The following is a 24,770-nucleotide window of genomic DNA, read 5'->3' as shown; positions in this document are numbered from 1 at the left end:
AGTTTCTAACCCTGATTTTTCTTTAATTTAATCCATTTTCTTATATTTTTTACCCCCTTGTATTGCTTCTGTCATGTTACCCTTATCTCTTAATAATAATCTTTTCCCTTCTATTTCTACATCTTGCAAATCCATCTACCATTTTTCCAATTACTGTAAATGCAAAAGCAAGAATGGAAGCAAAAATACTTTCTTGCATTATATTTTACTAAAGAAACTTTTCTTTCCACATTTGTCTAGACATATTTTATTATGCTTATTAATACCTTGTCTGTAACTTTATTTTAAAGAAGCGAAATATACTCTTGTTTGTACCTCCAGAACTAGCACCCCAACTGACACATGCTTAACTAAAATTTTTTTATCTTTGTATTATTTGACAAAACTAATTTGTTTTTCATTTAAATCTATGCACAGGTAATGTGGGTATGTAACTTGTGCCGAAAACAACAAGAAATCCTCACAAAATCAGGAGCCTGGTTCTACAACAGTGGATTAAATACGCCGCAGCAGCCTGATCAAGAACATATTAGAGGATTGCGGAACGAGGAAGCACCTCAGGAGAAAAAGGCAAAGCTGCAGGAGCAGTCCCAATACCAAGGACCCTCAGGTGACATATCCACACCAGCTTTGGACAAAAATAGATCTCAAGTGCTCACAAGACAAGACTCAATTAAAAATGGTTCAGGAGTGAAGCACCAGGTTGCAAGTGACACAACTTCAGACAGGTAAGGAACTATTTCATCTTTATACTCATAAGAGAGTTTGTTGAAGTTGACCTTATTCTACAAATCCTATATGAGACTTTTGCATCTTGTAATTATATGTATTTTAGGTTGTTTTTTTTAAACAGTTCTAATTGATAAGCAGCTGAGGAGCCTTTCATTGTGCTCAGAAAGTTGCAGACAGCATACTCTCTTCTTCATCCTCTCCTTCTCAAAAAAGGTATTAACCAAAAAATGATGATGATATGATGTACCTGAAAATGTGATGCTGAAAGTGTACATTGTGCTTAGATCATTTGCCCCTTTCAAAACACTCTTTGTATACTCTTTATAAAATATGTAGTCTGCAATGTTGTGTGATCACTAACTTTCTGGCATAATTATTGTGATTACTGCCAGTACTTAAAAAATAAGACATGGCAAGGTGTGTTGTTGGAAGTTAGTAGTCGTTCAGACTGTCAGAATGTTACTTTGCATAATACCTGCTGTATTTTGAATGAAAGATTGTAATATCTTTGAGTGTTGATGTCAGTACTGCATTTTCCAACCTCAGGTTTAAACCTCAGTTCCCTTTGTCAATAATAATAAAAAAAATTCTTAACCCTGTCATCTTAGTGTCACCTATCACAGGCTGAAATTACAACTATTTTTTAAATTAATATAATTGTAACTTTCCTTCCACCTGTCTCACCAAATTCTAATTCATATTTCCTGCTCTGGTTGGAAAAAAGTTGAATGTAATTAACCAGACCTTTTTGCTTCACCTATTCTGCCTGCTGCCCTTTGCTCTGATTTCAGTTGACAGGTTCAGTGCGGAGTGGCTCCAAGTGCTTCTTAATTATATTCACTGTCTCTGAGCTGCACAGCACTGAAGTTGGCAGTTGAACTCATTGCTAAAGAGCAGCAGGCACAATGGGAGAAAAAAAGACTTATTCTACTTCTCATTTTTTCTTAATTATGCCTAGAAAATGGAATCATGCATCTCCTATAGTATTATAATGATAATGCCCCATCTCCTCAGCAGTATTTCAATTCTTGTATAAAGGCTAGATAGATTTTTAAAATGCTATTTTCTAAAACTCTAACTACAGATATAATATAAATATACACAGTTCAAAATAAAATAGATCAACAGGAAAAAATACTCTGTCCTTGAATTCCATCCATTCCCGTTAAGATCATCAATATCCAACTTGTTGATAAACTGTGTGGTCAATTGCTTGACTACACTTGGTTCATTCTGAAATATATTCAAGAGACCAAATAATCAATCAGTCATGTTTATTGCTAAAAGCCATTAATAATATAGTGTAGGAAAAAGGTTCAGTACTATACCAGTCTCCGGAAAGCTGTCTCACACAGGGCTGTTACATTCATCTTATACAGAAGATGTTCTCCAAAGTTACCCATTTCAGTTACGAGTGTTTATGAAATCCAGCCCATCAGTTCCTCCTAATCTCTTAACTTTTATGTACCTTTCCTTATCTTGTTTTGGATACTAGCAATCCAGGTCCTGGTCCGTGAAGATACTGCTTTTACCAAGGTATAGAACAAATGTAGCTTGATTTTTGAGTTCCCTCTCTCTTATGCCAAATACTGAGCTATACAATTGCAGGGTATTGTGGGATGTAGCTTAGCATAAGTGAACAGAACTCTCAGAAAAACATAAGCCTATTCAGCTCTTATTACTGTCAGGCATTCACATAATGTGATATATACTAACCTAACGTATGTGTCTTGGGTAGCAAACAAACACTGGCTCCTTCAGACCCAGTCTCCTCTTTCAGTTTTATTTGTATATTGTACTTACTCATCCTATCGTCTCTTAACTAACATAAATACAATCTTGTGTAACAACCACACCTAAAATTGTATCTATGGTAAGTGCTGCACATCCTTGAGGTTTAGAGGAGCCTCTAGTACTGAGAAAATCTCTCTTAATTTTTCTATGGTTATAATACCCCGTCTTAATGTTCATTGAGCCAATCTTCCTTCCACTGAAGGAGAGCTTGAAATAAGATACCTCCTGATGCATGACCATCTCTTTCCTAAGCTGGCCATAGTGTCTATTAGAGAAGGATGCCAGACTCTCCCTACCTCAAGGTCTCTAAGAGGTGCTGCGCTAAAATTCAAGAACTGAGCTAAGTCTCAAACATGAATCATTATATGACAGTGTGTTGCATACCAATGTGGTAGTCTTAACAGTAGCAATATTTTTAAAAGGAATTATAATTGTATTTAAACAAAATTTTAAAAGTGAAGGCTTTCATTTTATTACATTTACCCTTTTATTAAAATAGTACATAGTATTTTATTAATAATAAAATGTTTTCATGTTTAAATTATAAAGTATTTTGTAGTATTCTCTTAGGCTAATGGAGCAGTACCTATTAGTCTATAAGTATTATTTTTTCTTTTTGATTGCTGATCGTGCTCTAAGAACCTCTTTCCATCTTCTAATCCCTCCAGCTTTGATCAAAGTAGCATATCCAAAGCATCTGAAAGAGTGTGAGACTTTATTTTGTATCTTCTATTTAAAAATATAAATTAGAATCTCTAATAATGCAGATGAATCTCTTTAAGTGCAACTGAAGCATTAAAATGACCAGCCACTAGATAAGCATGTTGGATGTGATATCACCTTGATAGAATTTTATTATAAAAGCGCTCAATCAAGGGAGTGAGTTTTTTGTGACTCGTATGGGAGGCCATTTTTGTTCCTTTCACTTTTCTGCATAAGATAAATCCAAAAGAGAAAGATGACAGATCAAAATAACCCCACTGACAGTGAAGTAGCAATAGTGCAGCCAAAGTTTTGAGAAGGGGACTTATATCCAGAGCACAGTAAGTAGTCAGAAAGTGAATACGAATATAAAAAATAACATGATATAATAACATGTTTCCAGGCTTTTTCAGTGTCCCCAGGTTTATTAGTGTATTTACACCAGACTTAATTTTGGAAAATTAAAGCAGTAGAATAAAATAATTTATTCTCATGTGTGAGAGAGCTCATTCATTATCTCCAGGGCTGTGGTGTATTGTTGCTTTCTTGTGACCATGAATATATCCCCAGGACATAGTGTGCTGAACTATTTTCCAAATGCTGCATGAGATTTATAGGTCCCTTTCAAAATTTACCCAACAATATACATCCAAAAGGCTATATACATACCTGTATATTGTTTTAATTTTCTTAAAATATATTAATTTACTTACATTAGCATATATATAGTGTATAGTAATGATGTATTGCATGTAATTTTGCTGTAATTTTGAAGTCTCAAGTACTGATTTGAGTTTGTGTAGGTTATTTGGTTCATTATTTTTGCTTTATCTACAGTAAGTGGCTTGTACAGTATGGCTGAGGATATGAATTGTATACTGTCTGCTTTTTTCATAGCATATAAGAAAGAATAAGTATGTTTACAGATTAATATATTTTTCCAGTAAAATTTGAAAATTGGTATCTTTAATTTGTTTTGAGCTTTTGCTTACTGAGCACCCACAGCTTCCATTAACCTTAATTGCAGTAGTCAGCACTTAGCATTTTGGCATATCAGGCTCCAGATGTCTCAATTTGGGCAGCCAGAAAATGAGGAACACATAATTAGTGGGCACCTGAGAAAATATTGGTGTAAGTCACTTGCCCAGCATCATATGAGAAATCTGTAGCTGAGTTAAGAATAGAACTGAGCTGTTGTGGGTAGCATTCACCTCCTTAATCATGAAACCATACTTGCTGTCCCTGCATTATTCTCTAGCACTGCCCTATTTGTCCCTTTCTCCCACCTTTCCTCTCTTTGTCTGTCTCCTTTGATTGTAAGTTCTTTGGAGCAGGCACCATATCTTCTTGAATATCTGAGTATCATCTAACATGTTTTGGCTGCTACTGCAATAGTAATAATCTTGATTAGCATAATATTCAATATTAACAATATCTTGACTAGTATTCTGTTTCTGCTCCATGTACAGAACTCCCTTTTGATATCAGTGTGAACACTGTGGCTGTAGGAAGAGCAAAGTATTGGAGTGGAGATCCTGTTTTATTGACCTAAGAGCAGAAATTTGCCTTAAAACTCTTGAGATGGGTTTGAACTGCAAAATTTAGATCTGACCTTTCTCAAGGCTGTTTGAAAAAGAGGTTTCAGTTTGGGTCCATGTCTACTAAAAAGAGAAATCAAAATCTACTTAACAGAAAAGTGTACTTGTCACCACCAGATCAGTCTTCCATTACTGAATATGTTTCTAGTATATATATGGTAGTTATAATATGCCTTAAAGTATTTTTATATTGCTGTTTGTGAAATAAATCTATGGAGAAGTCAGAGCCAGAAGGTTTATGATTGGACCCAGCATGACATTGATTTGGGTTAGTGACCTACCTATATATGAAGTGAGCTGTAGCTCACGAAAGCTTATGCTCAAATAAATTTGTTAGTCTCTAAGGTGCCACAAGAACTCCTTTTCTTTGTGCGAATACAGACTAACATGGCTGCTACTCTGAAACCTACTTATATCTGACATTGATAGAGGCTACACTGACATTGTTTGTATAATGCAGAGATTTTATCCTACAGACAGACAGGAAATATATAGTATTGTTGAAAGATTTAATCCGTTTTTGAACAAAGTATAGGTGTTGATGGGGACACAGTGCCAGGGCCTCTGAAAACTGGTGAGCAATGTGAATCCAAGAAAAGTAATCTAAAACATTTAATACAATCTAAACAGTAGATGCAGAAGGTCCATTTTGAGATCTGCTGTGCACAGATGGGTTATTTATGCTGCTGCGCATTGCAGTTCTTTGATTTGTACTATTCAATCTATTTTTTTCCTGGATCACTCAAAAGGGTCCTTTTTATTTTACTGTTATTAACAGCACCATACAGTCTGTCGTAGTCCTCAAAACCAACTCTGTTGCTGTTTTCTAATACATTACATTTCCATCCTCGCAACAACTGTGATGTTAATACTATCTGGATAGAAATATTATCTTTTCTGAAGCTACCTGTAATATTCCTTCATTAATCATTACGTAGAGGACTCTCAGTCTTCCCTCTCCTCATCCAAATCCAAGACAAATCAAGACAATACTCTGCAATTAAAGAGAAGGGAACGGGATCCTTATGATTGCTCCCAAACTCAAGCTGTTTGCACAGCACCACACTGTTTGTCTGGAGTGCAGCTGTGGAATAGTCATGTGGAGTGAATAACAGATGTTACCATGTTTGAATAATGCCATGAGCATGAAATAAGAAGTCATGCCTCCCCCTATGCCAATATAGAAAGTATGACACTCAGGGATGACATAAGAGGGACTCAGCTAAGCAGTAGGAATGGGTTATTCAATTCAGACAAATAAGAATTGGCTACATTCTTGTTCATCCATTGTTCATCCCATACAAACCCCAAACCCTTTCAGAGATTTGAATAAGTTTGGTTAACTTTTAAAAAAATTATTTTTCATACATGTGTACTTGTATTTGGCCAATATACTATAGCGAAGGCTATTCTCAGAGTATATCCTACCAGGTCCAATGCATGAAGTAGTGAAAATCTTGCAAGAAATCTTGTTTCCATGAAATTTCCAGTGCTGAGTTTAGTTTGCTTTTGCTGCATCTATTTAACAGTCTGCCATGTTACAGAGAGAGAGGGTACTTATTCTCTGGATGAAGTGGGGAGTTGTCAGCATCATGGTGAATTGGTTTGGAGCAAGACTAGTAGATTGGGCTCTCTGTCCCTTTTCAACCTAAAAGAAGGGAAACAAAATTAAATGAGTAAGCCAAAACTAAAAAAACTTCTTAAATGATCAAGTAGCATCATAATAGTAGTATCTGCTTTCCAGGCAGCAGACATAGCACAAAACCTGTACTCTTTCCCCTCCACATACAAAAAGATGCAGATGTATTCTCAGGGTATTCTCTCCTCCTTTTTGTTTTTCTGCAATAAAAATGGGTTGCTCAAATTGGCTTCCTTTATTAGGGGCCAAAGGACAAAAATCCGAAATTCTGGGCAAGAACTGCAAACAAGGCAGTGGAAGAACTATTTTTTGGGGTGAGGAGGTTGTGGCAGTTCACTTTCTGTGCAAATGTTTCTTGAATAGGAAGGGTGCCATGCAAGGAAAATCATCAAGGATTTCATGTGTATTCTGCAGCACCCTAATTCACTCCACTTCCTCATACAAGCCAGTGTAAGGGCATTTTTTGTTTTATAATTAATTGATTTTAGTAAGAGTGTTCCATAGAAAGATACCACTTACTGTCAGAATTAGGGAGTTTAAATTTGACACTATATGATGAGAAATGTAACCAGGTTACTTTTTTTGTTTTTTAGTTTCTGTTTTGTGTTTGTACAGCTCCTAACACAATAGGGTCCTGGTCCAGGACTAGGGTCCTAGGTGCTATTGTAATACAAATTAATAATAATAATTTGCCCAACAGATTACCTGTCTGCAGTCTCAGTTGTTCCTTCTTGGCTCCCCAGTGACTGCACATGCACCCATGTTGTTCTTGTGGGCTGGCACGCACACTAAATATAAGCACAAGCACTTCCTACCATGGGATAACAGGAGGTTCACCAACAGTCTGTCCCTTAAGGCTTAATCTTCTCTCTCACCTTGGAGCAGGGTTTCACAGCCCCCTCTGATCTTTGTAATTTGTCAACTTTCTGCTTGACTCAAACAGTCATTTTGGCCCTTTTGGACTCCAGCTGAGGGCTTCCTAGCTCTCCCAGACCAGAGGTTCTCAACCTTTTTTCTTTCTGAGACCCCCCCTACATGCTATAAAAACTCCACGGTCCTCCTGTGCCACAAGAATGTTTTTTCTGCATATAAAAGCCACAGCCAGTGTTAAGGGGTAGCAAATATGTCAATTGCCCAAGACCCATGCCACAGGAGGCCCCATGAAGCTAAGTTGCTCAGGCTTTGGCTTCAGTCCCAGTTGACTGGGCTTGGGCCCCTGGGCTTCAGCCCCATGTGGTGAGGCTTCTGCATTCTGCCTTGGGCCCTAGCAAGTCTGATGCCAGCCCTGCTTGGTGGCCCCCCCTTAAACCTGCTTGTGGTCCCCTAGGGGGTCCCGAACCCCTGATTGAGAACCCTGTCCTAGATCTTCTGTTTAGTCTACTACGGACAACCTCCTATCTCTCCACTTTCTGCTCTTTGCAGGTCTCTCCATACAGGTACATTTTATATCTTGCTTGCCACCTTCTTAGCTGCACTGCAGGAGAGCTGTACTACCTGCAGGTCGTCTTCCTGTTATATTCATAAGTTAGAATATACTTGTTAGAGTATTCTTGTAAATGTAAGGGGGTTGTGTAAAAACTACATGGAAAGCCAGGGCTGTATTTTCCTGTTCCCTCTTGCCTATATAGTATTGAGGTCAAAGTAACATAGCTCTGGTAAGCAGGGTGTAGTCAAAACAGTTTTGTTGCTCCTGAGTAGAGCAGGGTGATTTTTTTTCAGTGAATAATAAATTCACCAAAAATGCATTTTTTGGCACACTGAAAGTGTTTGCAAATTTGACGCTGATTTGCTGAATAGTTTTGGCTATTCTGTTTTCAGGACTGAGGCACCATCCACAGAAAAGAAGATGGTTGTGCAGCCACCCCTGTAAGCTTTAGTCATTGGATAAGAGAAAGAGAGAGTAAGTGATAATGACCGTAGCTTTGTGGTTAGGCCACACACTTGAGGGGAAGGGAAGACCCAAGTTCACGTCCCTGCTCCAATAACTGTTTAATTACTTATATAGAATGGAACAGCTTCAACAGGAGAGATTGAAAGAGCCACAAGAAAGAAAATGCCATAGCCCAGTGCACACCTCTGCAATGGGGGAGACCAATGTTCAAATCCCTTGTCTACATCAGGCAGATGGGGGAATTGAAACTCAGTCTTCTACAGCTCAAGTGAGCGCCCTTACCTCTGGGCTACAGGTTATAAAGGGAAAGCATCGAAAACCATGTTTTATTTGAGTAGAAATGGACTTTTTTGATTTGCAAAAATTTTTCAGTATTTCTGTATTCACTGTAACTGCCAGTGAATCAAAAAGATCAATTATTCACCCATCTCTACAGCTGAGAGACTCAGCAGCCATGGAACTTGTCAAGTCTTCATGTGTGCTGGATTATGGTAAAAAGTAAAAAAAAAATTAAACAAAATTTAAAACAGCGCCCTGCCCTGCAAGTGTATTATGAACAGGCAGCCCATCTTGTAGGACGTTCTGCCTCTGAGCTGCTGTCACTTGACTAGGGACCTACCAAATTCAGGGTCCATTTTGATCAATTTCACAGCCAGAGGATTTTAAAATTGATCAATTTCATGTTTTCAGATGTTTACATTTGAAATGTCATGGTGCTGTAACCGTGGGGGTCCCAACCCAAAAGGGGACTGTGGGTGGGAGGGTCGCAAAGCTACTGGGGAGGTCACGGGATTGCACCCCTCACTTCTGTGCTGCCTTCAGAGCTGGGCTCTCAAGGCAGTGCAGCTGTGGAGCTTCCTGCAGCCAGGGGTACCCAGAGGTGGGTCTGATCTGCCGCCCAAGAGTGGCCGTGCAGGTGAAGAGGAAGTCCCAGCCCTCCCCAGCCCGGTGGACTAGCAGCTGGAGTTCGGTGAATGGTACAAGCCCCCAGTCATGCACCTCCCCCTTCTCTCCATTAGCTAGATTTCACAGGGGAGGTTTGATTTCATGGTCTGTGATGTGTTTTTCACGGTTGTGAATTTGGTAGGGCCCCAGAGATGATCCTTTGTCACCTCAAAAGGTATTCTAGAAAAAATTCTGTTTGAAGAGAATTTGTGCTTCTGTTTCTCTCAGGTGTCACCAAGAGAAGCAAAAGGAAACTGATGAGGACAGCACAATTCTCATAGTTATGCTGTTCCCGCTGGTGCCGTAGGGAAGTGCTGTGCTATATCTAGGATACAGGAACAATCCTCTGCTGCTTCATGAGCGCTCTGTGAATGGGATGATATGAAAATAGGAGGGAATAGAGATTGTCCCTTTCCCTGCCACTCTATTCCTCTCCACAGTCCAAGGAGCATATTGTTAATAATGCAGATGTTTTTCCATGAAAAAATCTCCAAAGAGATGGGTTCTGAGGAAGAAATGGAAAATTTCCTCCTTCTTTACTCACTGCAGGGGCTGAGGTGTGAAGTCGGTCAGCTGAGATCTGTTTGATTGCTCTCTGTTACCTATCTAGGTAACAGGTGCTCCTATCTAGGTGCTCCAGCAGAGAGCAGAGTAGCTGAGTCATGGAGAGGGGAAGTGGAGACCGATAAGAACTCCTACTAGCTCTCCATAGTCCAACATTTGTTTCCTTCCATACAAGTGGCCTGAGGCTTTAACAGGATATGTGTTTAAAACATCTAACACTGGATTGATAAACCTGGGGAATTTCTAGCCAAAATGGGATATTTGGTCAGTATAGACATGTGCTTCCTATACATTTTTTTCCATAACACCAGCACAGGCAGCAGAGTGAAACTGATACTTCTCACCTTCATTCAGTGCTTCTGAAGGAGCAGCAGTAATGTGCAGGCAATTAGTTACAGTCTTTTGGGATTGCAACTGGGGTTGTCAGGGAGGGAGTAAAGAAACAGAAAAGTGAGGAGGGAGGAAAAGAGGCCAGAAATAAGGTGGGAGGGAAAGGGTGCAAGAGGAGGCTGAGAGACAGCAGGGAGCAGCATGAATTAAATTGATGAGAATGGCACTGTCCTTTTCTGTTTTGTATTGTGTCACTCTCAAGTGACCTTCCTCTAGCCACTAAATGATGAGCAATGATAGATTCTAAGAGAACACCATTGGTAGATGCGAGATGGCTTCTCAGTCTCATGAAAAACCTTAGTCAGAAGCAGACGTAAGAACAACTCCATGAGTGATTTGAATTTAAAGACAAATATAGATATTTCTTCTCCTAAATGGAATTTTTGGACTCTGATTCATAGTGGTCACAATGTGCTGTGTCAGTCTGCTTTTGTGGCTGAAAGTCAGCTGACCTACCTTTCTTGTGTGCCCATAACTTTTAATATATCCAATATGCTTAGGGGTGACTCTTCTAGGACTTGGCAAACCAGTTCAGGAAAAACAACTGATTAAACTGTAAACTGATACAAACCTTTAAAGAGGTTTTCTGTCTACATTTTAAATGCAGTATTGTTTGATCATGTAGGGTATGTCTACCCTGCACACTAAATCCGGGTCTGTGGGACTTGGGCTTGTGGACTTGGTGTTTCCAAGCCCCTGCTTGAGTGTCCACACTGCATTGTAAACTTGGGTTTGTAATTGCTGGACTTGGGTCTCACAACTGTGCTAATGTGTCCATACTGCATTATGCAGACCTTCTGACTCGGATCTGTAGTTTGACCTGCATCCACATTGCAAAATGACAGGACTGGACTTGGGCTCTGACCCACCCCTCTACCAGGGTCGTAAGACCTAGATACTGAGTACTTGCTGACCTGAGTCATATTGATTTATGTGTGGATATAAATTGGGCTCGGGTTCAAACCTGACTCAGATCCCAGGCTTCATGTGCAGTGTAAACATACCCTTTGAGTGCTCTGATAAGCACATTCTGTTACTTAAACAAAACAAAAATATAACCCCCCCCAAAATAAAACAGCAAAACCCAACAACCCCACCCCCCCAACCTCCACCCAAAATCCTCTGGCTGTGAAATTGATCAAAATGGACCCTGAATTTGGTAGGGCCCTAGTCAAGTGACAGCAGCTCAGAGGCAGAATGTCCTACAAGATGGGCTGCCTGTTCATAATACACTTTTTCCATTTCTGGGTGTCAGCAGGTATGTCAGACTCTGCTGAGCTAACTGCTGTTTTAAAATCTTGTTCCCTGCGATTTCTCTAGAGGCAGATAGATACAATACATTTTAGCTCACCTTTGACCTAGGAAAAATACAAAGAATGCAAGATTTGAAGACTGCAGACTCCCATAGCCCAACAGTCACTATGCGGTCTAATGAACTTAAACAGTGGTCATATTGGCAGAGAAAGAGAGAGGGAGATAAGGGGAGAGAAAAGGGAATGTGGAAGAAGAAAGGGACCATGGGAGCAACAGAATAGAGAATGACAGTAAATAGGTTTATGGTGAAAGGGAGAGTGTGTGTGTATGGGGGAGGGTTAAGAGTCAGAATGCAAAACGTATTTTGAAGAACTGATCAGGGTCCTGGATCAGGTCAAGGAACTTGGGTGAAGGATCTGGCTGATCTGAAAGAAGAAAGGGAAAAATAAGAGTAATTATAAAGAAGGCTGGAGGAGGAAGCTCTAGAATAATAATTAGCACCCTAATTTGGGGCAATCTGAACCTTAATTTTCACATGTCAGTAGTATAATATTTGCAGACTATTTTTGCCTGTTCTCAAAAAGGATCTAATCAGCCACAAGTATTAATGAGTTCAATGTTTTTCCTTCTTTCACTGTTCAGGTATTCTATTTTAGGCACATACTGTATATATGAACAGATGTTAGCAAGTGTAAGCAAATGTGCTGCCAATTCTTCAGTGTTGGCAGAGAGGAAGGACTTCCTGCTGATGAGATGCCATTTTCAATATTATGCAGGCTGCTCATGCAAAGTCATTGTTGCCTGGCACTTATGCCTTTAAGCAAGACCTCATTATGATTAAGCAGGCAAAGGTCCATCATAACAGATGGACATGAACACTGGGAGCCCAGAGTGCATGTATATGCAAGGAATATGGTCTTGTGGGAAGAATCTCCACATGAGCATGCTGAAATGGTTATTTGTTCTCAGAACTAGTTGACTATAAGGGGGATATGCCATTGCTAGTTCAGTTTTGATCTGTATTGACCTGAACAACCAACCAAACAAAAACCCATCTCCTCCTCCCCCCAAAATAATCCTAATTTATAAATAGCTCCAGTGGAAAAAAAAGTCAGTGGGACCAAAAGAGGAATTCCAATGTAGTTCTGTTTCTAGTTTGTCACTAGTCGGAATTGTCTTTGAGTGGGCCAAAACAAATGTCTTCACCTATGTGACTTCAAATTCAAAATTGACAAGGTCAGAAATATGTTCCATAGGTGTAAGGAATGTGTAACACCAAGTCTAAGTAAAGCTATTGATATGAAAAGCAATCCAGTAAGAAAGAGCATCTGCTGCAGAAAAATCAGGAACAGTAGTTAAGGTTAAAAAATACAGATGAACTAAAATGTACCTTTACAGGATAATTAGTTGTGTGAAAAGAAACCCTGCAAAATCAAGATGCCAAAACGTAAACTACATGAAAATACAAACTGTCAAATGCAAGCTGCTGAGTTTTTTACAGTGAATTAATGAAGATTTTGGAGTAATATTATTCTGAGGGTGGCTTCCAAGCAGTAGTTGAGTAAGGGAATATTAAAATTTCATAAGTATTTATGCTGCAATAAACCACCCTTCTATTATTTATTATGTACTATCGGTGTGCTTAGTGCTATACAAACATTTGTATACACAAATACATACAACATGACATTGCATTACTATTTGTTTTTATGCCTTTGAGTTTACATAAAGTAATTTGGAATGGCAGGCAATGAGGTGATTCTCCAAATACTCTGGACAGTTATTATAGTATAAGACTTAAGGACGTTCACTAAATATTATTATTTCAATTTATTTTACCTTAAACCATGAAATCCTAACATGAGTTGATCAGTTAAATTTCTTTTTTAAAAAAATGAAATCTGTTTACCTACCAAAATTATCCATATTTTCATATTTTCACCTAAACATTTGGGCCAAAATATTGAAATGAGGCCTCTGATTTTGGTTACCTGACATGAGAGATCTTTGCCCTTAATTTCCAACATACTGAACCGAAGCCCTCATTTACTTCATTTGGAGTTGTGGTTCTAAGCACATTTGACAATGAAGACCAAGGGGTCTCAAGTTGAGAGGCACACAAACTCAGAGGCTACATTTTAACATTTTTGCCTTAACTTTTCTTGAAGCAGCAGTGAAATATTTTCAGTTTTTTGGTTCAGATGACTATAGAAATATTATTCAAGTATCTAACTGACAATGCATCATGCACATTTCCTCATATTTATAGTTCATGACATTGGCAATTATGAGCGCTATCATGTAAAGAAACTGGTACTCAAATACAGTTTTTGCAATCTGTAGATCTGTTACTTTGCATATGTAAGAATGTGTTCTTGTTATGGACATTGTTGACCGTAATAGTAAATAAGAAATCATTTGTCAGGTAAACAGAAAAATGTATTCTAAATGCTGAATTTTCATGAAATTAGCACAAGTATTTAGGCAATTTGTATAGGTAAGTTTGAAATTAAGTCTTAGGGCTGAATTCTGTCCTTGGATGAGGGTACAGAGTTCCCATTAATAATAAAATGCCTATTTGATATCACTTTTCATCAGTAGATTTCAAAGAGCTTCACAATCTTTAATATATTTATCCTCACAACAGGTGGGGAAGCATTATTGTCCTCATTTTAAAGATGGGGGACTGAGGTACAGAGAGGCTAAATAACTGGTTACACAGGAAGTCTAAGGTGCAGAGCAGGAGGTGAACCCAGATCTTCCACATCCTAGGCCCATGCTGAGCCACTGGACAATCCTTCCCCTCCCATTGATTTAAGTACTAGAACAGGAGGAAAAAATGCACAGTATCAGAGGAACACTACCAATGGTCTCAGCATCTAGTTTAAGACTGAATTTGGTGCGACTTTCATACCTGTTTCTGAGGTTTAAATTTGGCCCTGTCTCCCTGCTTCTATTCCATCAATTTACATCCCCGGCTATCTACCTTGCTGCTTTATCCCTACAATTAGCTCAAAAGGAATCCCCTTTTAAGAATTCTGAAATAAAATCTATATCTATATGCAGATTGCTGTTTCAGTACTTCTCTGTCTGCATCTCAACTCTAGGGTGCCATATGTCTCTAGAGATAATGATGTTAGAACAGCTCTAATAGAATCTCAACCCCACTTTTAGAAATATATAATAGTTTGGATCTGTTTCCCTATTATCCTTATGGCTACTCCCACAGTTTTTTAATGCTGTCAATGTTCTTCTTCCCTCATGCAAGCTGGGTTTATTAGCTCTCTGAAGTTGGGAGTGGAATGAAAGTTAAGTTCAGTTCTGGTCTTGACTACAGGAAGCAGCTGCAACATGAAAGAAGGAGGAAGACAGAGAAAATCCAGTATTTAGAGGCAGTCGGAGAAACAGTAGCTGGATATTAGTGAAAAAAAGAAAAATCTTTCACCATGTCATGGCAACACACAGAGAGAAAATTTTAAAAAACTTACCAGACACCTACTAGTCAATGAACTAAATCTATTAGCAAGAGGTAGATATGAAAGATGATGAAGGAGATGGGGTCTATCTGCGAGCCCTAGGTGCAGAGCCCTTGTGAGAAATCCAGCCACCCTTGCTGCTGGTGAGGAATTGTCATTTCTACTAACAATCCTGTCCTTTGACCTTGCTCTTCGAGAATCTCTGAGAGAAGAGAGATTCAAGCCCTAATGGCTGACCCTCTTAATATGGTCTTCTATCCTGACAACGAGTCTCTAAGAACTCATCCATAGTTTCTACATGAGGTGGTCACAGAATTCCATCTGAATCAACAAAATCACCTGTGCATTTTCTTTCTCAAGGGGCATGCTTCCAAGATAGAAGTAACTGTCCACATCAGACATTCTCTATCATTCCGTCTTCAAATAGAGAGCAGTTCATGACTTCATCAAGACTCTTTGTTGCTGTAATGGAAAGACTGAAAGACAAGGCAATCTCAGTACAGAGACTATCAAAATAGATTTCTGGCAGTGTAAGAACTTTCTGAGTTAGCCAAACTAGAACCACCTACTATTCTCAGGGCCAGCTCTACCAGAGCTCAAGCAGCTTCAGTGGTGTCATTGAAGAATGAGTCTGTCTCAGAAATTTGTGTGCCAGCCATCTGGGAAGGTATATTCATACACTTACCAAGCATTACTCTGTTATTGAAGTCTCAAGGTCCAAGGCTGTGCTGCAATCCTTAGGGTATGTCTACACTATGAAATTAGGTCGATTTTATAGAAGTCGATTTTTCAGAAGCAGTTTTATACAGTCGATTGCGTGCGTCCCCACTAAGTGCATTAAGTCGGCAGAGTGCATCCACAGCACTGTGGCTAGCGTAGACTTTCGGAGCGGTGTACTGTGGGTAGCTATCCCACAGTTCCCGCAGTCTCCATTGCCCATTGGAATTCTGGGTTGAGCTCCCAATGCCTGATGGGGCAAAAACATTGTCACGGGTGGTTTTGGGTACATGTCAGTCGCTCCTCCCTCTCTCCCTCCCTCCATGAAAGCAATGGCAGACAATCGTTTTGCGACTTTTTTCCTGGGTTAATCGCACAGACACCATAGCACTGCAAGTGGGAGCCCACTCAGCTCACCGTCACCACTGCTGTTGTGGGCAAGTCTACTGTGAGGGCTGCTGTGATCCAAGTAGCCAATGCAATCATTGACATTCTGTTATCAAGGGTAGTGACTCTGAGAAATGTGCAGGCCTTTTTAGATTTTAGGTGCATCATATTCCTGTCCTTTGTCCCTAGTGAAGAAGTCTTGCAGGCGCACATTCCACATGAAACAGCTCCAGGGCTCCTGCTCTTTTGCCTTGGCCACACAGCAGCAGCTCCCGGGTGTCTTCGCATCAATGGTGAACGGCTCCACTGCTTCCACTGCAACTATGCAGCAGATGGTGCAGTAGGACTGCTAGCTGTCCTCATCAATGGTGTTTTGCTCACTCCACCGCTTCCGCTGCAACTCTGCTATCCTGATCTCCTGCGAGCTGGAGGCTTCTGCCTCAGGCTGCTCTCCCATGCAGTTTCACCTACCCCAGCCTACCCCTTGCTCCCATGGCTCATGATCCCTGGACAGTAGTAAGGAGCAGTTCAACTATAGGCTGAGCAAGTGCAGAATGGTGGTAGAATGTGCCTTTGGACGTTTAAAAGCTCGCTGGCATTGTTGGTCAGACCCCAGCGCAACCAACATTCCCATTGTTATTGCTGCTTGCTGTGTACTCCATAATATCTGTGAGAATAAGGGGGGGACGTTTATGGCGGGGTGGGAGGTTGAGGCAAATTGCCTGGCATCCGATTTTGAGCAGCCAGACACTGATTAGAAGAGCACAGCAAGGCACACTGCGTATCACAAGAGACTTTGAAAACTAGTTTCATGACTGGCCAGGCTACGGTGTGACAGTTGTGCGTGTTTCTCCTTGATGCAAACCCGCCCCCTTTGTTGATTTTAATTCCCTGTAAGCCAACCACCCTCCCCCCTTCAAAATCAAGTAACTATTGTTTTGAAACCATGCATTCTTTATTAATTAAAAAAAATTGAGATAATGGACAAGGAAACCGCCAGTGGTTTTGGGTACATGTCGTCAGTGACCATTCCTTCGCTCCCTCCCTCCCTGAAAACAACAGCAGACAATCATTTCTCGCCCTTTTTCCTGGATTGCCCGCGCATACGCCATAGCATTGCAAGTGGGAGTCTGCTCTGCTCACCGCTGCAGTTGTGAGCATTGTAAACACCTCACATTTGCCCTGGGAGATTTTGGCATATATATTGGCATTACGTCTTTTGGAACGGAGTTCTGATAGCACGGATTCATCTTCCCATGCAGCGATCAGATCCAGTTCCCCCTGCTTTCGGGGGACTGCCTGGTCACCTGTGCTGATGAGCTCGCCGTGCTGGCCAAACAGGAAATGAAATTCAAAAGCTCCCGAGGCTTTTCCTGTGTACCTGACCTGTGCATCTGAGTTGAAAGTGCTGTCCAGAGTGGTCACAGTGGAGCACTCTGGGATAGCTCCTGGAGGCCAATACCATTGAATTGCGTCCACACTACCCCAAATTCGACCCAGTGATATCGATTTTAGCGCTAATCCCCTTGTTGGGGAGGAGTACCAAAATAGATTTTAGGAGCCCTTTAAGTCAACAAAAATAGCTTTGTCATGTGGACGGGTGCAGGGTTAAATCGACCTAATGCTGCTAAATTCGACCTAAACTTGTAGTGTAGACCAGGGCTTATTCTCCTAAGACTCCAAGCTCCTATCTCCATTGCACTGGTCTACTGCTTGGGCGTGATGAGAATGATTACATGATTATAAAACATGCCTTTATGGACTCAAGAAGCTCAATTTATTTAGTTTAGCAAAGAGAAGGTTAAAAGGGTGACTTGCTTATAGTCTATAAGTAAATACATGGGGAATAAATATTTAATAGTAGGCTCTTCAGTATAGTGGTGAAAGGTGTATGACACAATCCAATGGCTGAAAGTTGATGCTAGACAAATTCAGACTGGAAATAACATTATTAACAGTGAGGGTAATTAATCATTGGAACAATTTACAGGGGGGTTGTGGTGGATTCTCTATCACTGACCACTTTTATATCAAGTTCGGAGATTTTCTAGTGATATGCTTTAGGAATTATTTTGGGGAAGTTGTATGGCCTATGTTATACAGGAGGTCAGACTAGATGATCACCATGGTCCCTTGTGGCCTTGAACTCTATGAATCCGCAGGGTTGTAGTCTTTAGATCCACCTCACAGACCTTTACTACTTGAGCTAATGAAATAACTGATAGCAATACTCGGCTCATGCTTTATGTGGACCAACAGTAGAGAAGAATGAAACACATTTTACCAGAGGGTTTCATAGATATTTGCTGACAACAGAGGAATTGTGAGATTCAAGAGTCTTGGGATCCATTTCAGGCTGTGAAGGGGAGTGTTATCTAGCAGGCACAGACATGTCTGCCCATTTGCTACAAGTTTTGACCCCTTATGCCCCATCCTCCCCAACTTGTCCCTTTCCCAGTACTGTGTCTTCCCCATCTCTAGCTCCTTGTCCCAGTCCTGTTCTCCTCACCTTCTCAGACCCAGTCTGAACCCCTCAGACTTCTAATTCTAGTCCCAGTGTTCTTGCACAGCCAAGTTCTAGCCACCCTTTCTGGGCTTGCTGTCTGAATCCCAATCTCTCCACCCACTCCAAGTCTTTCATTCTTCCCACACTTAGTCTCCTTGCCAAACCAGTGCCAGTTCCTCCCTCATAGCTCTTCTTCTGATCTGTTTCTCCCTGTGTTTTGTCAGATCTGTTCCCCTTTCATCTGCCTTCATTTCCCCTGATACTGATTCTTAGTCACAGTTTCCTTGTCCAAACAGTCAAAATCTCCCCCATTGCCCCAGCTGCTCATCCAATCTCAGTGTTCACTCCCATCCAGCTGGCTCCCAGTATCCCCAAGTATCCCTCACTGGCTCCCAGCCTTCCGGCCCAACTAGTCTCATCCTTCCCTCTGGCTACCAGTCCCACTCTCCTTGTCCAGCCAGTCCCAGTCTCCTTGCCCCACCAGTCTCAGCCCCATTTTCTCTTCTCTCCCATCTCAGTCTCACCTGCCTCTTTGTCCCAATATACTTATTTCTTCCCTGCCCCGGTCCAGATTTTGTGCTCTCTACATTCAAATCAGATGGCTTCCTCCTCCACACTGCCTCAGTTCCACATGGATGTAATGTGAATCATAATAGAAAAAGGACATACTACTTCTCTCTTCCACTACTATGTAAGAAAACTCTCCTCACTCCACCCTCCTTCTCAGGACCCACTGTGTAAATAGATAGGTCTTGTAGTGTGCCCTAAAACTGAAAAAAAAAAATGGTGATTCTGTAATACATAAGAGACTCAAGAGCATGTACTGTATGAAAGCGTTTGAGGCCAGTAGTAAGGTCTTAACCTTAAGGCGTTTATAATAAGAAGAATAGATGAGGTGGCTTACTTAATTATTTCCTTTTATCAATAAAATTTCTGTTAGCACTGGGTAAGCTCAACTTTGCTCTACCATTTTTTGTAATATAGTGATAATAAGTATTAGTAATTGACAGCCCATGCTATTGCATGGGTGTAATTCTTAAGCTATGCGTATAAAAACACTGAAAATGGCTGAGAACAAAAAAAATTGGATGGTAACAGACTGCAGATCCCAGTGGTGAGTGAACCTGGTGATATTCTAAACAAAAAGAGCTCCCAACCATGCTTCTAGCTTCATGCTTCCATCATTTCATACTGACTCAACAAAAATTGTAGGTTTCAGAGTGCTGTTTGTGGTTAGTGTGTGTGCTGGTTGTGGTGCTTTGTGCGTGGCTGGGTTGATTTTTGTGTGGGTTGTGTTCTATTGGGGGAGTTGTGTGGATTTGTGTGGGCAGAGAATGAGGGTGGTGTGCTGTGCTGAGGGCCTATGTGTGTTTGGGGTTATTGTGTATGCTGGTTGTGATATTATGTGGGTGGGGAGTTGAGCTGGGAGATTTGTGTTGATTTGTGCAGGTGGCAGTTGGGCCAAGTGGTTTACCATCTGTGCAGTCTCCCACATACAACCAATGAACTTGTTGCATGCAAATTCACTGTAGAGTAAGGGTGGTGATTGGTTGAGTTACCTCTGATCTCACAATGTTATCTTGGCATGGTATAGTACATGACTTACTATGTCTGTACACCTCACAAGTGTAATTTGTAAATCAAAATGGCTGAGAACTTAAAAATTGAATGGTAACAGACCACAAAACCCAGTGATGATTCAACCTGGTAATATTCTGAAGAAAAAGAGCTCTAAACCATGCTTGTAGCTGCATCCATGGCTTCACACTCATCCAACAGGCATTTTAGGCTTCAGCGTGACACACACAGTGACATTCCTAGAATCTTATTATATGGATTAGGGACAAAGGAATAAAATTAAGAAAAAGTATATTTATGTGTGTTTGCACAAATAGAACCAATTACCTATCTGTCTTCTAATAGCAGTTACGGTAGGTGGGTGATTTTAATAGGTTTCCTTTTACTTTTTTACCATTAGGAATGGTATTACTTGAATGAGTAGGTATTTTCTACACTTTGAGAAGCTAACTGTTGATTCCAAGAGTAATAATATAACAGGAAATTTTTAAAGTATGTACTACATTTTAATCAGTAGTTCTCAAATTGTTTTACAAAGGAGGGTACGTATCATTACCTTTACAGATATGAAAACAAAAGTACCGAGTGGCTAATACCAAGATGTTCATATTTGGGTGCCAACTGTGAGCATTTTGGCTTTGGTGATGTGAACAAAGTCACCCAGCAGCGTAATTATGTAGCTGGAATTGGGAATAAAACAGAAGTCTCCAGACTACCAGTCTTGTATCTTATCACAGGACCACATTGCCTCAGTACTATTAACAGACTGTCACAAGCCTAGTAATTGTAAGAGGCTTGGGACCACATTTAACAGGAAGCAGTTATACATCTTGACTGATGTAATGGAATCTTTAGCTGTATATCTTTGTGACGGAATGTAGACAGACTAATTTCAATGCATTATGTACAAATGTCATTTCCCGCTTCATCCGGGTTAGCTAGTTTCAGGAGTCAAGTTCTCATTCTTTCTCTTACAGTAAACTATCCATAAAGAATGTGCTCTGTAGTAATGAGTTACTACAGTTGCCCTATATAGCTGTGCTTCAAGCTTGCCTCCTCCATATGTTTCTCATATATAAATATATTTCAATAATGCATGGTATCTTGCTATTGCCTGAATTAGCAATAGCAATTCAGCTAAAGATTGCTTCTCCCAGTATTCTCTAGTATGGACTTTGATAATATTTGTTTTGATTTAATTCATAATATTTCTCCATTATATTTTTTGAAAGATTATTTAACACAGGTGTCAGTAGGGAATCCTCTGTCTCCCTTTCACAAACTTGGAAATGTTTCCCACTTCCCATCCCCACTATCCACCTTCTCCTGTGAAAGCTCTGTGTTGTGGCTGCCGTCCTTTTGGCCTGGGAAGACTGGATAGGGACTCCCTTCTGAGCCCATCAATGCAGGTTTTTAATTAGTTGGAAGGTTGCTTATTTCCTTTTCCTTGAGGGTTAAAATCGCTTTTCGTGCTGAGGCTTTAATAATAACCCTCATTTTATGATAGTTTATTTGGGGATTTTGTAATTAGTTGGTGAGATGTTTAAAGCAGTACATAGACAATAAGAGATTCTAAGGAAAATCTTGTTAATCGATATTCTTCAGTTTGACAGTAATTGGATATATTGTAATATTATGCTATAATTTGGCCTGAGTATTGAAAGAAAAAGGAAAAAAATAATTTGCATTCATGGACAGTTATTTGTCAGATTTTAAACAGTGTTCACTGAGCACATTACACTGTATTCTATCAAATGAACAGTTTTGTCTCCTACTCATTGGCTTACTGTACTGCACATGCACCAAAGCAATAGGTTTCCAAGCCTATAGCTTTCCTTGGGGTTAGACAGGTATGGAATAGTTGATGTAATGATTGTTTTGATCACTATTAAAATGGTTGATTATGTGCAATAAACTTTGAAAAGGTGCTGAAGGCTTCTTATTTTGGAGTATATTGTGTAGATCAGTGGCATTCATTTTGGATTATTTTTTAAATATCTGTGACAAATCAGTGCCTCAATACTACATGTATAGTATGTAACTGAATAGTATTACAGAATAGAACTCAACAAATAGTATTACAGAATAGAACTCAATTAAAATAGTTAAGAGATGAATCTCCTATTATCTCATGCAAGGTACAGCATACCTTTTCAAATACAAGAGACAAAAGGCCTATTGTTACATTCTCATCACTACATATTATTGTATGAAGAATACAATAGCTATTTTTAGCATGGTCTGTCTGTCCTGTACAGCTGCCTCCACATTAAAAAAAAAGACCTATATATTTGGTCACTGGGTTTGGCCATTTTTACAGGGGAGGGAAAGATGCAGAAATCTTCCTCCTCTTAGACAGTAGTAACACTGTGAGGATGCCTTGTCCTCATTTTTATTACTTCTGAGATTTTATTGCTGGCAGCCAGATGTGCTGAAACTCCTGACGACAGCATCTATTCACTGCGTGTTTTTAATAGGCTTAGAGAAATATGAGTAGAGTACATGAAAGCAGCTCAGCTTCACACTTCAGCTGGGAATGCCCAAAAAGCTTACTGCTGTTTAGAATTCTTGCTACAGTCAGGAGAAAGCCGCACGGGTACTAAATCTTCTACGACTGAATTAGAAGAATAATGACTGTACAATTAACTATCAACCCCTGCTCATTTAGGCACAGTTTTTACAGAGATCAGGAGAAATATGGAACTTGACTGGCATATTTGTATTTGATGGTGTCTGCAAAATAGATGACTTTTAAGACAGGAGGGGAGGAAAAATAAAAGGGAAAGAAAGAAAGAAAATGCAATTTGAGACATTGCGCCAGGTCTGCAATTCTGTTTTATCTCATTTTCATGGGGTTTTCTCATCCCCTCCAAATGTTTTACAAAATGATCTTTTTGGACAAACATTGAACAACATTAGGTAAGTAGAAATAAAGCATTTTTCCTGTAGCATTTCTATGCTCATGACAAGAGTTTATCTATATGTATGTTTTCTGGTAGAGAACTCTGTAATTAGACTTTGAAATATTAATATTTTATTGTAGCAGAGAGTTCCTCCTATTGGTAATTTCATGTTTTATATCAGGATTTAAATGAAACTTGTTCTGCAGAAATAAAAACAGCTTAACTAAAATAAAATATTTAAGATGTATATGTCTCTTTCAAACCTATTAGCTACCATTACCAGGCAGCATTATTAGGTGTAATCCTAAAAACATATTAAATATTCACAGACAAATATGTCTGAGAAAACAATTTTATGTGGATATGGCAGTGAAAGGATTAAAGCTACAAGGATGTGGCTATTCAATCATAAATAATTTGTTGGAAGATGTAAATGAGCAGTCCTGCATACAATCTGCAAAATATGCAGAGAACACTTTATTGTTTTCAGAAGACTTATATATGTGTATAGTGCTTTTCAATAATCTTTTAACTGGCCATATTACAGAAGATCAGTAGATGCTTTGCAGTAGGTCAGTCAGTTCTGAAGGCTATTTTGTTATGAACAGCTATTGTTTTGTGGGAAGTGGAGATGGCAAAGAGTGGTGTTGCTTATAGTTGTGATGGGGTAGTTGAAGCTAAAATACTGGTTTGGAATTCATTTTTTTGTAGTGAACTCTATTAAATATTACTTATTACTTTTATTACATTTATTCAGTAAACACATGCTGTATAAGTGATGTCTAGAACTTTTTCATATGATTATTAAATATTAAAGGTGAAAGAAATAAAGAGTTTTATCTAAAAGAATGAGTGAAGGCAGAGGAAGAAGAGAGAATTCTGTAGTTTTGTATAATGATAATGCATTAATGGAAACATTCTGGAAAAAGGGGGAAGTAATAGTGTACAGAACATATAAATAACATTTTAATCTTCCCCTCTCTATCTGTAAGAAAGGCCATTGTTAAAGGGGATTTTCTTTCTCTTAAATACAACCACATTTCCACTTTAAAAAATCAGAAAACTATTATCTGTTTATTTCATCAGACTATTATTCTAAGGATTTCCATTACTGCTGCTATTTCTTTTACATACAATCATTATATTTATTTAATGTAGTTCTTCACAAGTTTTACTATCTTAGAGATAATTTTCTAATTAGTCATGCAAATTTATGAAGCTGGTGATTGTAAGCATGTTTAATTTAGCGACAATTGCAAAGTAAAGTTAATCCATTTAAGGAATTTAGGTATCCTTTCAAACATAAATGAAAATCTGTAGTCAAAGGTAAGATTTTCTCCTAACATGGCTTTTTTGCATGCTTTGACATCTTTGAAGATCTACAAAATGGAGCAATAATTTTGTATATTATCAACTGTGCTTGTAAAATAGTGCACATCTCCAAGTGCATAGTCTTAGGCCTGCAGCTACCAACACTGCCTAAGCAGCTGTTCTCAGCATCCATGAACCTATTCCTGATTTGCTCATTTCTGCTTTTGCAGTAATCAGAGTGCATGCTCCTTGTAAAAAGGAAAATGTAATGCTTTTAGGTAGGTGCGTGTGTGTGTGTGTGTCTGTAAGAGAGCAGCTGCAAATGATAACAGTTTCAAATCATAAAGACGTTCAGAGAAATATTTTATTGCATTTAATATGGC

The 24,770-nt window shown here is 39.4% G+C and overlaps 1 protein-coding gene across 3 annotated transcripts in view; it reads left to right on the top strand.

Annotated features, from left to right (window-relative positions):
* RIMS2 (regulating synaptic membrane exocytosis 2) overlaps positions 1–24,770 on the top strand; it is a gene marked incomplete at its 5' end in the record, with an annotated part of 744,128 nt that overhangs the window by 217,900 nt on the left and 501,458 nt on the right. For 2 of the 3 annotated variants that reach the window (XM_084618865.1, XM_084618864.1), the window contains one exon: positions 22,971–23,092. In XM_084618865.1, coding sequence (XP_084474991.1) covers positions 22,971–23,092 — 122 coding nt within the window. Of the gene's footprint in view, positions 1–417; positions 729–22,970; positions 23,093–24,770 lie in introns of those variants that run through there. The other variant, XM_084618867.1, reaches the window with a different exon arrangement.

This window comes from Lepidochelys olivacea, assembly GCF_965140295.1.
Source record: "Lepidochelys olivacea isolate rLepOli2 genome assembly, chromosome: 2".
Classification (NCBI taxonomy): Eukaryota; Metazoa; Chordata; order Testudines; family Cheloniidae; genus Lepidochelys; species Lepidochelys olivacea.
This window is presented reverse-complemented; position numbering and strand designations above follow the sequence as displayed.